General features: G+C 39.7%; 1 protein-coding gene across 4 annotated transcripts in view; it reads left to right on the forward strand.

Annotated features, from left to right (window-relative positions):
- ptk2b.L (protein tyrosine kinase 2 beta L homeolog) overlaps positions 1–16,848 on the forward strand; it is a 90,603-nt gene that overhangs the window by 43,263 nt on the left and 30,492 nt on the right. For 3 of the 4 annotated variants that reach the window (XM_041563618.1, XM_018264122.2, XM_018264123.2), the window contains exons 2-14: positions 135–370; positions 4,604–4,782; positions 6,030–6,117; positions 7,394–7,473; positions 8,287–8,349; positions 9,439–9,493; positions 11,134–11,274; positions 11,865–11,939; positions 12,033–12,134; positions 12,218–12,335; positions 12,459–12,498; positions 15,059–15,105; positions 16,711–16,758. In XM_041563618.1, the coding sequence (XP_041419552.1) occupies positions 179–370; positions 4,604–4,782; positions 6,030–6,117; positions 7,394–7,473; positions 8,287–8,349; positions 9,439–9,493; positions 11,134–11,274; positions 11,865–11,939; positions 12,033–12,134; positions 12,218–12,335; positions 12,459–12,498; positions 15,059–15,105; positions 16,711–16,758 (1,228 nt within the window). In that variant the 5' untranslated portion in view covers positions 135–178. The remainder of the gene's footprint in view (positions 1–134; positions 371–4,603; positions 4,783–6,029; positions 6,118–7,393; positions 7,474–8,286; positions 8,350–9,438; positions 9,494–11,133; positions 11,275–11,864; positions 11,940–12,032; positions 12,135–12,217; positions 12,336–12,458; positions 12,499–15,058; positions 15,106–16,710; positions 16,759–16,848) is intronic. The other variant, XM_018264124.2, reaches the window with a different exon arrangement.

Consider the following 16,848-nt stretch of genomic DNA (forward strand, 5'->3'; position numbering starts at 1 on the left):
ATTCATTATACTGAACATTCTGATGTTTCTACCTTTAGCCTAAAATATCTGAGTTAGACAATCTCACGAGATGTTGGTTGGATGCTCCAAGGGTGTAATCGAACTCAACTCCACACATGTGTTCTGCATTACAGATAAGTAATGAGCTGCTCATAGACTCCTCATCGGAGGTCCCAGGATGTCGCTGGACCACGCCAACCGAGCTAAGGGGGGCACATTTAACTGGCCAGATGGACCAATGGATGCTCCCCCAGAAGTGGAGATCAGTAAGGAAGAGATGAGAATCCTGAAAGTGTGCTTCCATAGCAACAGCTCCAACCTGGTCAAGAACTTCAAGCTGGTGAAATGCAGTATCTACACAGATATACAGGTGAGTATAGACCTGCCCCTATTCTCAACAACCACATAGTCTAGGTCAACTGAGCAACTGCATCTCTTTGCACTATGTCCCTGGTTGTCTCCTCCCTCTATAGTGTAAATTCGAAAATTGGAAATCATTTGAGATTAAAGACAAAAGTTTCTTTGACACAAGCTCTGTCGATTCTCTTTCTTTTCTTTCATTTTATATAGTTTTTATTGGCATTTATATCAATAAACCATCAGATTAACATAAAACAATGTTAACAATCAAGAGCTTCCACATCGCACATGGCAGCGGGTATAGATTGAGTTAGAATATTATTAAAATGACACAATATAATGAATAATTGAATACAATGCTAAAACTTGTACAGTTATGGGATCTGTTATCATGAAACTGGTATCCAGAAACTCCGAATCACAGAAAGGCCATTTGAAATAGACTAAATTTTATCTAAAATAATAATAAATAATCGAAATCTTTAAATATTATGTCCTTTTTCTCTGTAATAATAAAGCAATAGCTTGATCCTACTTGATCCAAACTAAGATATAATTAATCTTTGTTGAAAAAAACCCCCCAGTGTATTGGGTTTATTTAATGTTTTTCTAGTAGACTTAAGGTATGAAGATCCGTTATCCAGAAAACCACAGGTCCTGAGCATTTTGAATAACAGGTCCCATACCTGTAATAACAATAAAATAATAGAAATAAAAAGAAAAGAAAGGACTTAGCGCTGGCTAACGTACCCAGCAATGTCGTTTCCTCCCACACTTTCTCGTTTCCTTCAGCCGGTAACGAGTGTTATTATATTATTGTTCAGTCAACCCCAAGGATCCTCTGCCAATTCCCTTATGATATTTTTTTTCCTGGAACCATTCCAGCAAGAGCTGCAGTAGCACATTCTGCCCAAACAATGGAACTCCATTCTATAATGTTTTTAACTTGATTCAGATGCAGAGAACCTTGCTTATACCTCTACCATGTTACTGGGCCCTTTATCAAGCTTTGATAAAGGGCCCTGTGAGGTCCAAAACGTTGCCTGTCTACTTTATATGAGCCAATAAATTGCACAACTAAAGAATTTGATTCATTTATCAGTGTGCAGCAGCCTATTGGATTGTATGTGACTTACCAACCCGTGGCAGGTTGGGTAATACGCTGACTAGCACCTGTTCCCAAAGAAGGGATACAGAGGTAGAGCACTCCAACATTGAGCTTAAAATGAAAGTGAAAGTTACTGTTATGTAATGGCTTCATGAGAGCCTGCTAATAAAGCACTGTTATACTCTACTCATCCTTGGCTACCAAAACATAACAAATGGCAACAGGATGTCTCTTCTACCTCTGCAGCAGCCTGCAGCTTTTCTTCCAAACCCTGGTGAGCCTACCATACCTTTTACTGCTTGGATCCGTATATTTGAAAATTACATTATTGCTGCTGACCAAGGGGAGATTCTGCTGCTAGAAAGCTGCTTTACTTATTCACTGCCCGGGAGCAGAGGGACAGCATATATTCTATACATTACCATTACCTAATGATACTTATGAAACTGCTCTTACTGCTATAAAGAACTTTTTGTGCCAAGAGTAAATGTGGTTGCTGAAACATATAAATTCCACCAACGTGGACAACGTAATGGCGAATCCACAGAACAATTTGTAGCAGCTTTGAGAGAGCTGGTTGTTACCTGTGAGTTTGGGACTCTAACAGATGAAATGCTAAGAGACCAAAAAGTGGAAAAAAAAAAAAATTCACCTCGCATTAGAGAGAGACTGCTGCTAGAGCAGGTTTTAACCCTCGCAAAGGCTATTACAGTTGCTAGCCAACTTGAAACAGCAGTGGCAGAGGCTAAAACTCTCAGTCAGGGAACTGCTGGGAATGTACAGACTGTGAATCCAGCACTGTGGCCTAATAATGCACAGTCACCGGCAAAATACAGTGCTAAGGAAAGGGATTCACCTACACTGCAAAACCATACAACAAATACAAATTAAAAATACTGCTTTCACTGTGGTTCAACACAACACACTGCAAATCATGTTACATGTCCTGCAAAAGCTAAACCGTGCCACAAATGCACAAAAGTAGGACATTTTGCTAAGATCTGCCGTAGTTCTGCTAAAGATGTTCATGAAGTCACTACTACAAATGTCACAGTATTAAGTGTGGATAAAGCTGGTACATTTATTCCAGACAAGTTTATATGCACTGTCAGTGTCAGTACTGCTTCTGCTGACAAGGGACACTCCATTAACCTGATGCTTGATACAGGTTCAGCTCTTTCTATACTACGAAAGGATTTTTTCTTGAAATGCAAAAGATCCGCTTGTTGCACCTGCCCTGAAACTGGTCAGTTACTTAAAGGATCCAATCCCTGTGCTTGGTTGCTTGCCAGTGACTGTACAATTTGAATCAAAAAATGCAAAATGTGACTTTTACATTGTGAATAAGGGAACTGCTATACTTGGAAGGAATCTCTTTGCTGCATTAAACCTACAATTAGTTGATGGTCTCATTACTACAGCACCAGTGCCTGCCACACAGCCAGTGTCTAAAATTTCACCACAAAGCAACACTTCACTGGGTTGTGCAAAGAACTTTGTACACGAAGATGTAAAACAAGTACCATTCCCTGATTCAGCATGGGAAAAACTTGCTATTGATTTTGTTGGTCCTTTCACAGATGCTCCTATAGACTGCAGATTTGCTAAATTGCATTTGTTTTTCATATAACATCAGCTACAGTAATAACATTTCTGTCTACAGTCTTCAGCAGAGAAGGTAATCCAAAGGAGTTAAAATCAGACAACAGACCACAGTTTGTCTCATCTGAGTTTGAAGAGTTTGTCTCATCTGAGAGAGGGGAATATTGTGCATAGGAAATCTTCGGTGTATTACCCACAAGCAAATGGAGAAATCGAGCCATTCAACAGAAGTCTGAAAGAAGCACTACAGACAGCAAATCTTACTGGGAAATCTTGGAAAGTATTTACAACAGAGTTCCTACATTACTACAGAGAAACGTGCCATGCAACAACCCAATCATCTCCAGCTGAATTATTACATGGCTTATACTGACTGAGAAAACGTGGTGCAAGAGAAGTACACTTTCAGCCTGGATTTTTAGTCAGAATTTTAGAAACCAGGAATACTGAAACAAGGACAATCTAAATTTACTACACCACTTGAAGTGAGAAACCAGTGAGGACCATACACATATGAACTGTCTGATGGACGCATATGGAATGCTCCTGTTAGATATGACTTTGGAGAAGCTCCATTTGATGAAGGACATTTTCCTACTCCTGATGTCAACTGCAATAGGCCTCAAGAAAGTGAACCTATAAGGCGTACTGAGAGAATCAGAAAATTACCTGCATGGACCAAGGACTTTGTGATGTGAAGAATGTATAATATTGTTTTAAAATGCATATTGTTTAATTGTTGCTGTTTATTATAGTTGTCCAAATGCTTACCTACTATAGGGGGAATATGTTGTGTTTATACAAATGGCCTATAGATATCACTGTGCCCAGACTTATACTGTGCATACTTCCTGTCAGGTTAAAAGTGAAAGTTACTGTTGTGTAATGGCTGCATGAGAGCCTGCTAATAAAGCACCGTTATACTCTACTCATCCTCGGCTACCAAAACACAACAGAAGGAAAGATGAAAAAAGGCAGATGAAGGAAGATAGAATATGTGAATTTGTATTTACTGTGTTGCCATTGACAAGGTCAGTTCAGGAATGGGATTGAAGGGCCTCACACTAATATTTTACATACAAGGCCTGCTAACCACTATTCTGTCTTCATTCCACTTCTCACTACTATCCCTTTGACTTCTACTCTTTTATACGTTTTCTCATCCCATCTCTTTATTTGAAGTAGTCTATGTTATGGTGGGAGAGTCATGGTGCTGGCAGAGGTTTTACCTCAATTAAATCCCGGTCCCACTTATATATCTTCTGGTACCTGACCCAGTTCAACCCTGAGCAAAGCAAACAAGATCAGTCATTTGGCTGGGTAGAATAGACAGTCCACTAAACCCTAGGTCCAATGGCATACTGTATCCTCTGGAACCCTGACCCAGTCCAACCCTAGGCAAAATAAACAAAATGGGTCAAATGACTGGGTAGAATAGGAGTCTACTTAAGTCTCTGCTGATGTCCAGCGCTAATCCAACCCTGGAGTTTATGGACGCTATGAATAACTGACTTATTGCCTTTCTTCTTTCAGGAGATCATCAGCTCAATATTACTGAGTGGTCGTATAGGGCCAGACATCATACATGTTGAGTGTTACGGTCTACGCCTAAAGCATCTGAAATCCGATGAGATCCATTGGTTGCACCCTGACCTCACTGTAGGAGAAGTCCAGGAGAAGTATGAGTATCTCCATCTGGAGGCTGAGTGGAGGTAAGGAGCCAACCATGGGCATTTCATCCACGTGATTTAGTTCTTTACTATTGGATTGATAATTCCATGGTCAGTCACAAATATCTTCAAATCTTTTCACTAAGGACAATGATGCATGTATGTTTGGAGACGGTTGGTTGCATATTTGCACTTCTGAAGCCTAACAGTGATCCTGCATGTAATGCAAAACAGAACAGTATAAAGGCTGTCTGTGGAACATTTCAAATTCAATAAGATAAGCCTGATCTCATTCAACACTTGGGAGGTTGAATAAGTCAAAGTTCCTCTTGTTGTGCAACCTGGAAGATCTTTACTTGTATGGCAAGATTTATACTTAGACCATTAGCAGCCTGGAGTTGACATGCATAAGTATTTTGCACGCCTCTGATGGTTGAGCTCCTATATTTACCAAGTGCAACTGGGACACTACAGCTTGCACAGTCTCCAGTTGGTCTTCAGTGGTCTACTACATGGATAACAGGAGTTTAGTCAGCTGTACTTTTGTAAAACATGAATAGTTAGAACACCAGAGCTTGGATATACTATTGTTTGACTGTATTATGGCTCCTTCTTTTGAAGTGTTTTAGAGAACCTGCTGTTGCCATGCAGATTATTTAGAAGAACGTTTGTACCAGATCAGCATGAAATATGTGCTAAAATGACTCATTTACACCTTCTGGATTGGGAGCGTGCGTGTAAACAAAGCAAGTGGCATCACGGTGATAATTCAAACAGTGTTAATGCAGTTAGTGGCTCATGGCGAGGAAGCAAGAGACCTTCACTTGTTAAACCCTGGATGGCTAAATTTAAGCAGTGATACAGAGATGTTAATTACCCAGCAGAGAAGAGAGACAAGAAAAGGGTTTATTAAAGTAATAACATCATCAGTTTGGTTGAGCTGAAGGACTTTGTTGAAGGGTTCAGCATTGATACTGTTTGAGGAACCATTCCGGCACCTCCCCCCCCCCCACTATTCATAATAACTAGGTCTATCCAGCTTTGCCAATTATTTGGGTAAATGTACATTCCTGGTTTATCAAACCGTGTAATAATATTAAATTGTGTATTTATGAAGGGCATTGCCATTTGATCTGCTGTAGATGGGACATGGTCCACCCTGGACCATCAGACTATTCAGGCTATCACTCACAATACAATAAATAAGTCATCTGATTGCAGACATTGCAAATCACCCACCATCTTTCCAGCAATACGTTACCCGATCTTGTTTTTTTCTCCCCTCACAGGTATGACCTGCGGATACGATACCTGCCTGAGGACTTCTATGAAAGTTTTAGAAAGGATAAAACTACATTATTATATTTCTATCAGCAGGTAAGTTCTCTTTTTTTCTTGGTTTCTACTGTAAAATAGGAAAGATTTTATTATTAAAAATGGATACTGAGCTTTAGCAGAGCTACATGTGGAACTGAATGGCATTGCTTGTCTGCACTAGAGGAGAAGGAAAGTGTTTAGCCTTCAACATGAAGCACTTTTGAGAAGTCATTCCCAAAGGGCCCATGGCCGTCCCGGGCCTTATTTATCAAAATCTGTTTTTTTTCTGAGTATTTAGAATCCGCGATTGGAGCTTATTTGTTATTAAATTCGTTTTTTTCAGATCAGGTACAAACTTGATAAAATCGAGCCGAATCTTGAAAATTTTTGGGCTTTTTCCCAAAAAGTCGGATTTTCTAGCTAATTCCAGCACAGGCCACGGAAACTTCCAAATAGGTTAGGGACCTCTGCCATTGACTTATATAAAACCTCGGCAGGTCTGAGATGAAGTATTTTCGAATTCTGACTTTTTCCAAGGGATAATAAATCTTGAGAAAAATGTAATAGTAAAAAAAAACCTTTAATTTTTCAAGTTTTTGGTATTAGGACTTTAATAAATAACCCCCTAAGTGACTCAGGACCTATACTTAAAGGACCAGTAACATAAAAAAAAATGTTTTTGAAAAAAATTAGTTTCTACCTAAAGAAAAAAAAAACCACCAAGACACTTTTAACTTTAAATTCGCAAAGTCTTTACTATGAAATAACTTACAGATTCTCCGCTTGCGCTCCTCTTCAGAAGCAGCGACAGGGCGTCGATCCATCGTGTGGTGCTCGCTTTCTCCTCCCTGGTTATCTCCTATAGAAGGCAGGGAGGAGAAATAGAGCGCAACACAATGGATCGTCGCCCTGTCGCCGTTTCTGAAGAGGAGCGCAAGCAGAGAATCGTTACGTTATTTCTTAATAAAGACTTTGCGAATTTAAAGTTAAAAGTGTCTTGGTGTTTTTTTGCCGTTAAGTAGAAACAATTTTTAAAAAAAAAAAAAAAACTCTGGTATTTTATGTCTGTTAGTGATGCGTGCTCTCTCGTCTGTTGCTCTGAGAAGTAGTTGGTGTTTTTAGCAGGTTGTTAGGCGCAATGCAGAAGAAGCACCAAATTATAGAGGAAGAGGAAGGAGGGCAGTCTCATTATAAGCAGAACCTGCCTTCATAGAAATTTACAAGTTTCAGTTTGCAACTGGATCTAAACCTGTGAATCTGTGTAAATATAGAACATACCCCTGATATCAAGGTGGATACCTCCCAAATACATATTCACAGTCTATGTATCTTCCAGCTCAGAAATGACTACATGCAACAATATGCGACGAAAGTGAGTGAAGGCATGGCCTTGCAGCTGGGATGCCTGGAACTCAGGTATTGTTATTCCGTGGAGTGGCAGAACCATAGGTGTATTATTATTATTAACATTATTATTATTATTATCTTGATTCATGTATTCAGGGAGCATGACTGGAGGTAAGCAGACCACTAATCCTTGAACTGAAGAAGCCACTCGGATGAGTGGGGAAACGTTTTCAAGGATAAGTCCTAACTCTGCTAGACCTAATTCTACTTAACTAGATAATGAATATCATGACCTGGATGAATGAATCTTAGATGTACTCTAATTCGTTATTAATAATAGTTATTAATGTCTTATAAGTTTGCATGGGACTCATATCAACCCCACACTCATCTCTTATTGTCAACATTTTGGATGACACTGGCCTGGCCTTCCACCTTCCCTTATGGAGACATAATTGGGGTTGTCCGCCAGACTGCTCAGCCTTTGAAATAAAATACCATGTACAATGGCCCTATGCCAGAATAAGTTGGTATGGTTCAGCGCCCACATAAGTCCTATTAATCCCTTTATGTATACGCCAAGAATGCTTCAGCAGATATAGTTCCCACCGCTGAGGTTTCTACTCCAGCACATGTCTGCAAGCATCTCCACCCCATGCCCTAAGCAGGATCCTGATTTATAGAGGCTTCTAGTTAGATTATAAAAGAGTCGTTTCTAAACTATAATTCCCAGAATCCACGATCATCTCCTATTTGTGTCACAGAATCAGAGATTTAATGTAGACGAAGCTGGAAAATCCAAGGCTGGCTATGCCTGCAATGTGTTCGCTCAGTTTCCCAATTTATCACATAATAACCTGCCTTTTTTGTTCTTCCTTCCAGGAGGTTTTATAAAGACATGCCCCAGAATGCTCTTGAGAAGAAATCCAACTTTGAATTTTTAGAGTAAGTAAAGAACCAAAAGAGCTTCAGAAATCTCCTCCAATGCGCTCTCTCTGAAAACTTCAATTTAAAGGGGAACTGCAGCTAAAAAAATTATGTTTTTCTTAAAAACTGATATCATTCTAAGCAACTTCCTATTACCCATTCATTCCTCATTCTTGATGGTTATGTGTAAATGTCATTGCTATATCTAATCATCTAATATTCTCTGCATCAGACTTCTGATACACTGTAGCAGAAGTCATGGCGTCTACGAATTTAAACGTGGAATGAATGTATAGGAGAAAGTTGCATAGCAACCAATGAGATGTTTGCCTTCAGATAGTTGACCGGGAAATGCTGCATGCTGATTGGTTGCAACTAGACATCCAGCCAATGTTTAATCTTTTATTACAAGTATAAGTAAATAATGGTGTGTGGTCTGTTATTCTGGTGTGTGGTTTATACATGAGATTTTCACCTCGTTTTGTAAACGAGTGACTTCCTCTCGTTACTGTAAATGACTTGATGTACATCAGCCTGCGCTCTGTTAATATCCATAAGCTCTCTGAACCAACCCCTTTGGTTTGATATTTAGTTTATTGTGAAATTTATATAATTTCCCTATATCTCATGATTTGATTATGAAATATCTACCCAAACTTAATTTAAGGGTGGGCTGAAGGCATCTCATGGGCTTTTAATTGAAGGAGATTGAAAATATAATGGATCAAGCCTTTTTGCATTGTAGGCACCGAGTGGCTTCTTTTGGAACGAGTTGGTTGCACCGGAGTAACCACATCTAACAATATTCTACTGGCGCAACCAGCTTTCTCTTTCTATAACTCTGGGTCTTGGGTTCACCGACTTTTAGGAATAAGAAGAAATATCATAGGCCACAAGCTGTGTTTTTAGGTCACTTTTGATAGATAAATTGGTGGAGCCAACTGAAACTTATCTACTAATGAGTTTTTGTTATAGAATTTTATTCAAAAAGTCAAGCCAAGTAAGTAAGTCTACAACAAGTGAACGAGCCCGACTCCCAAAAATCAACTGCTTTGATTCCATTATCATGTGTGCGGCTTCCTAAACGTTCTCCGTGTGTTTTTGCAGGAAGGAAGTGGGACTGGATTTGTTTTTCCCCAAACAGATGCAGGAGAGTTTAAAGGTGGGAACATTTTGAATTCTCAGATTTTTAGCAATTTCTCATTATTTTGGCTCTAAAGGGCAAACTATAGATTCGAGTGGCCTTATTTATCATTATGGGTTTGATTTACAACAATACAGATCTCAAATCTCAATTTTTCTCTAAAAATGTGTGGGTTTCGTTCTATTTCTCTAAAACTGTAAAAATGACATTTATTAAAGGGGTTGTTCACCTTTAATTTAACTTTTGGTATGATGTAGTAATAGTCTGAGACAATGTGCAATTGTTTTCCATTTTATTTTCCATTATTTGTGGTTTTATTCAGCAACTCCAGTTTGTAATTAACGCAATCTGGTTGCTAGGGTCCAAATCTGAAAAATTCAGATTTTTCGCTAGACAATCCTAAAAAGTCTTGGTTTTCAGATCTGATTTTTTTCAGTCGTTTTTTTAATAAAAAAAAAGGGTAAATTGTGGATTCTAGTTTGGTCAGACTTTTTTTTTTAATTAAAACAAAAAAAATTAGGATTTTGGTAAATAACCCCCTTGGAATTTTTTTTCCAAAAATTTTTATAGGAATTTTGTGATCTTACAGAAATAAATACATGATTTAATATAAATCATAAATCATTTTTATATTTAAATGTATTTTTTAATGGGAACTTTACAAAGGTTACAATAAATAAATATATTCCTAATTTAATTCGGAAATCAAGCTTCTATTGAATTTTGATGGAATTTAAATGATAAGTAGTAAATTATTTTGGAACATTTGAATTGCATTTCCAGGGATTCCACAAAAAAAAAAAGATTTTAACCAGTAGGCGTGTTATATTTCTCTAATATTTGCCCAAATGTTCTTCCTTCCTCCCATAGCAAATAACAGGGCAGGTCTGAGTAATGAAATTTTCTGCCGAAAAAGAAAATTTAAATTTCTTTCTAAAATCAGGGGAATGATTAAAATCAACAGCTGAAGCAAGAAAAAAAGACATTCATAGTGAAACAGTTACTTTGTGGTTTTATAAACAGGAAAGTGCAACCTTCGGGTTTAGTCGCCATGGAATTCCCCATTTCACGTTAGAGAAGGGCCCGGATGTGCCCCAGGGGCAGGTTTAGCTTAGTAAATCTGATTAAACCATAAACATGACCCTGAGTCAGAAGTGAAAGAGAAAGCAGAAGACGTGAGGCTCCTGTACAGGAGGGATAGTTCCATTATAGTGAGTCTTACAGGCTCGCGGTGGAAGGTTTTTCTGACGCGCAGTAACACATGACTTCCTGTATCCACATCCTATGCACAGAATAGTTCAAGTGATAGCTGGAATCTGTATTCCTTCCCCTACTGGTCATTAGATAGAGGTTATTGGTATAAACTCTCAGTAACCATTCCTTGTGAGTGGAGGAAAGGAGATGCAAACACTAGGAAAGGAAGGGGGTCTTAATAACAAGGTCAGCTGGGCACTTCTTGTGCAGGTGGCGATGATGAAGGTTTTTGCGAATTCATTTTAAAAAGGGTTTTAGGCCGAGACGTTGCCCAAGGTAAATCCTCCGCATCTGTACTGGCTCAGTACTTATTCCATTCTTCCCAGCCTTATTTAATGTGTTACTTTAGGAAAGGGATTGGAGGGGAATGTCTGACGTCTCCTGCTGTTTTACACTTCTTGCAGCCCAAGCAATTCCGCAAGATGATCCAGCAGACATTCCAGCAATACGGATCCCTCAAGGAAGAGGAATGTATCACGCGCTTTATGAACACCCTCTCCACTTTCACCTCCATCGATCAGGAAACCTACAGATGTGAATTAGCTGTGGGTCCTGCTTCTGTTATTCTTCTCTTGGAGTGTTGTTTTATTTACCAGTCCCCTGTGCATGATACAGCAGTTCTGTCCTGCTTTATGGCAGCTGAGATTCTAGCTATCTGTATAACAGAACATTCTGTCCCAGTGGCTGCACAGATCCTATCTGATCCCCATTGTAAGCAGCAGTCCTGTCCTGCTTTATGGCAGCTGAGATTCTAGCTATCTGTATAACAGAACATTCTGTCCCAGTGGCTGCACAGATCCTATCTGATCCCCATTGTAAGCAGCAGTCCTGTCCTGCTTTATGGCAGCTGAGATTCTAGCTATCTGTATAACAGAACATTCTGTCCCAGTGGCTGCACAAATCCTATCTGATCCCCATTGTAAGCAGCAGTCCTGTCCTGCTTTATGGCAGCTGAGCTTCTAGCTATCTGTATAACAGAACATTCTGTCCCAGTGGCTGCACAGATCCTATATGATCCCCATTGTAAGCAGCAGTCCTGTCCTGCTTTATCGCAGCTGAGCTTCTAGCTATCTGTATAACATTATACAGGGACATAGATCCAATCTGATACTGACCTTGAATTCTCTTCTCTCAGCAAGGATGGAGCATCACTGTTGACTTGGTCATTGGCCCCAAAGGCATTCGGCAGCTGAATACCAAGGACTCCAAGGTAAGAAGCCCCTTTGTGAATTCAGTATATTTATGTATTTCTCATGAAACGACCTGGGGATGAGTTACAGAGTGTTCCACCCTATTCCCACAGCCGACTTGCTTTGCTGAATTCAAGCAGATAAAGTCCATCAAGTGTTCGTTATTAGAAGACGGCCGGGCCTTGCTGTTATTAGGAATATCGGGTGCCCCACAGGTAGTCATACTGCTAGTGACATAGTGTCACGTGGAGGGTTAATTTTACAGTCAATGAACGTATTTCCTATTTTACATTCCCAGCCTTTAGCCATAAAAACGTCGTCGTTGGCCGTGGCGGAAAACATGGCCGACCTGATCGATGGTTACTGCCGGCTGCAAAACGAGTCGAAAGAGACGCTCATCTTCAACCCCAAGAAAGGTGAGAACTGGCACATAAAACTGTATTAGGGATCCACCTTTCTGAAACTCCCAGCACCTGCCCCTGAACCTGCCACTGCCTATTTTAAACCCTAATTTTTCCATTTACGTTTTACCACCATAGATAATGAAAAAAGGATCAGCCTGCCTCAGATCCCAACTGAGTAAGTGAAACATTCTTACCCTTATTACTCTTCTCTTTATCCTCATTTATCAATGGGTGAAAGTGAAAGTTCACCATTTGATAAATATTCCTTTATAGGATAAGTAACCCTTTAACTTAAGTGAATGTAACATTGATGAGGGGGGCTATTCTAAGCACTTTTGCAATGTAAATTCATTATTTATTTATTTTTAATTCCAAGATATTAAGGGATACATGTACTGTTAATATGAATGAATTTTTGTTACAACAGCGCCACCAGCTGGTCAGTTTCCCACCAGTCTGACCAGCAAGTAGTCAAGGAAGTTGTCAGGAGAAAGAAAGAGGCTGCTCTGATGTTCTTCTGCTTAGGAAAGATTTGAGAAAGGTTTCTAATTTTATTCCTAAGCAGAAGAACATCAGCCTCTTTCTTTCTCCTGACAACTTCCTTGACTACTTGGTGGTCAGACTGGTGGGAAACTGACCAGCAGTTGGTGCTGTTGTAACAAAATGTATTCACATTAACACTCACCTATACCTTAAAGGGATCTTGTCATCGGAAAACATGTTTTTTTTTCAAAACACATTTAGTTAATAGTGCTACTCCAGCAGAATTCTGCACTGAAATCCATTTCTCGAAAGAGCAAACAGATTTTTTTATATTCGATTTTGAAATCTGACATGGGGCTAGACATTTTGTCAATTTCCCAGCTGCCCCTGGTCATGTGACTTATGCCTGCACTTTAGGAGAGAAATGCTTTCTGGCAGGCTGCTGTTTTTCCTTCTCAATGTAACCCACTCAGTCTCAGTGGGACCTGGATTTTACTATTGAGTGTTGTTCTTAGATCTACCAGGCAGCTGTTATCTTGTGTTAGGGAGCTGCTATCTGGTTACCTTCCCATTGTTCTGTTGTTTGGCTGCTGGGGGGGAAAAGGGAGGGGGGTGATATCACTCCAACTTGCAGTACAGCAGTAAAGAGTGATTGAAGTTTATCAGAGCACAAGTCACATGACTTGGGGCAGCTGGGAAATTGACAATATGTCTAGCCCCATGTCAGATTTCAATACTGAATATAAAAAAAAATCTGTTTGCTCTTTTGAGAAATGGATTTCAGTGCAGAATTCTGCTGGAGCAGCCCTATTAACTGATTCATTCTGAAATTTTTTTTTTTCCCATGACAGTATCCCTTTAATGTATTGGGATTAAAAAAAATGAATATACATTGCAAAAGTGCTTAGAATAGCATCCTCATCAGTTTTACATTCATTTATTTTAAAAGTTTACTTACAATTCTATAGAAATGAATGGAGAGTGGCGGAGTTTCACTCTAGTGGAATGTGATGATCTCTAAGTTCACTCTTTAATAAATATGTCCCAAAGGCTCCGGTTTGCTCTGTCAGTGCTGTTATCCACTATTCAGGCTCCCTAGTGATATCACACATGGCAGAATGGAAGCCTGGACTGCTTGTTAGATATATATTTTTTTTCTCATTTATGCAAAAGAAGGAGATGCTTGTCCAGTGAGCTTATAGTCAAATGACTCGGTACCACTTTGCAGTCAGGATCAGTTCATTTATTCCCCAGTCTCACTAAGTTCCTTTTCTTCTCTTGGTTTATCTGGAACTCAGCAAATCCAGAAGCAGCCCACATATGTACATCAAAGGGGCTCGCGCCTAATCTTTGCCCTTCCCACAGCGCTTGCTTTTAGGGCATCCAGAATTGGATCAATAATTGTATGAGTCATTCGGATCCTGACATGATGTGCTGTGTGGGTTACAGATGAGAAGCAGGGCAACCCTTCTGAAAGCTTTCAGAACATTTTAGTTCCTTTTTCAAGCGGATTACACTGAAGCGTAATCCGCTTGAAAAAGGAACTAAAATGTTCTGAAAGCTTGCTATGATTATATTAGTTAGCCAATAAAGGGATCACCTTTATACCACTTTTGTTATTTTTTTTTATTTCAAAAGGGTTGCCCTGTAACATTTTTACTGGCTAACGCGGTACAGCAACTTTACCTGCAATTACAAGATGAGAAGCAGCGATGCAGTAAAGCGCTAGTCAGGGATCATCCTCTAGATGGCAGTGCAGGGCAAGGAAATCTGCTGGTGAATATAAATGGACATTATTACAAAAAAACAACAACATTGTGTTTGTGAAGGATATTTATTATATCAGGAGTTTCCCTACTTTATTATATGAAGTCTCCTTTTAATGATGTTGTCCCATTATGATCTACATTCATAAAAGCATTGTTAGCATTCTGTTCCATGGAAAATATCACACTGTTTCTTTAATTCCATAACACACCCACGGGTGGACTACAGTTAAATGACTGGGTGCTGTACCTTTCTATGTGGCTGCCTCTATAGTATCACAGGGCCACTTATACTCTTCATCGAATTCTCACTATAGAACCTCCATAATTGGGGCTTCAGGGACCTGATATCTGCTGTAATTTTGATTATAGACCCAAATACACATGGGCCAAAGCTGGATCTTTCTGTTCTTCTCAGCTGGGGATCAGTCCCACAAATCCCACGTCTCTGGTACAATCAATAACGCTTACTTTATTATTCTTTAGGGAAATGCAAGTGCGGAGATCCAGACTAACAGAGGGGCACAGTATGGGTGAGTTTAGCTTCATTATCATCATCATTATCATTCATATATCTTCACATGGGCGAGCTAATAAGGTGTTGGTGCAGAGGGACACAGTCAGCTGCTTATATTGGTCTTTGCATAGCCAGCCATAGTTACATAGTTATTTATATAGTTACATAGTTACATAGTTACATAGTTAGTTACATAGTTAAATCAGGTTGAAATAAGACAAAGCCCATCAAGTTCAACCCCTCCAAATGAAAACCCAGCCCCATACACACACCCCTCCCTACTTTTAATTAAATTCTATATACCCATATCTATACTAACTATAGAGTTTAGTATCACAATAGCCTTTGTATTATGTCTGTCCAAGAAATCATCCAAGTCCCTCTTATAGTCATTAACTGAATCATCACCCGGCAGTGCATTCCCCAACCTCACTGTCCTCACTGTGATGAACCCCCTACTCTGTTCCTTTAAATGAAACTTCTTTTCCTCTAGTCTGAAGGGGAGGCCTCTGGTACGTGATTCTCTTTATGGGTAAAAAGGTCCCCTGCTATTTGTCTATAATGTCCTCTAATGTACTTGTAAAGTCTAATCATGTCCCCTCACAAGCGCCTTTTTTCCAGAGAAAACAACCCCAACCTTGACAGTCTCCCCTCATAATTTAACTCTTCCCTCCCTCTAACCAGTTTAGTTGCACTTAGTCTCTGCAGTCTCTCCAGCTCATTTATATCCCTCTTAAGGACTGGAGTCCAAAACTGCCCCCCATACTCCAGATGAGGCCTCACCAGGGACCTATAAAGAGACATAGTTATGTTTCATCCCTCTCTGCATAGCCAGGCATAGTTTTATGGGATCTCTCTGTACAGACTATGAGCAAACTTAGGGACTGTTCCTGCTGAATTGTGCTTAGTACAGGGAATACCTATGCTGCCATAGTTTTATGGGATCTCTCTGTACAGACTATGAGCAAACTTAGGGACTGTTCCTGCTGAATTGTGCTTAGTACAGGGAATACCTATGCTGCCATAGTTTTATGGGATCTCTCTGTACAGACTATGAGCATACTTAGGGGACTGTTCCTGCTGAATTGTGCTTAGTACAGGGAATACCTATGCTGCCATAGTTTTATGGGATCTCTCTGTACAGACTATGAGCAAACTTAGGGGACTGTTCCTGCTGAATTGTGCTTAGTACAGGGGAATACCTATGCTGCCATAGTTTTATGGGATCTCACTGTACAGACTATGAGCAAACTTAGGGGGCTGTTCCTGCTGAATTGTGCTTAGTACAGGGGAATACCTATGCTGCCATAGTTTTATGGGATCTCTCTGTACAGACTATGAGCAAACTTAGGGCTGTTCCTGCTGAATTGTGCTTAGTACAGGGAATACCTATGCTGCCATAGTTTTATGGGATCTCTCTGTACAGACTATGAGCAAATTTAGGGACTGTTCCTGCTCCATTGTGCTTTGTACAGGGGAATACCTATGCTATGCTACCTCTATGTCACCCAATAGATTTTATATTCATTTTTCTTAATCATTGCCCAAATGTTGGATGGTGCATAGTAGGGAAATAATTAGCAGAGGCACTGATCTCACTATAAAAACTATTCTGTTCTAGAGTCCGACATATACGCGGAGATTACAGAGGAGGAGACAAAGCTTTCAAGTAGGTGCCTGTTTCTTAAAATTAAATGCAGTATGTCATGTGATCAAATCATTCCCTACTTGCCAGGTATTAGCTCTGCACAGTGGCAGC

Source organism: Xenopus laevis, chromosome 5L, assembly GCF_017654675.1.
Source record: "Xenopus laevis strain J_2021 chromosome 5L, Xenopus_laevis_v10.1, whole genome shotgun sequence".
NCBI classification, from domain to species: Eukaryota; Metazoa; Chordata; class Amphibia; order Anura; family Pipidae; genus Xenopus; species Xenopus laevis.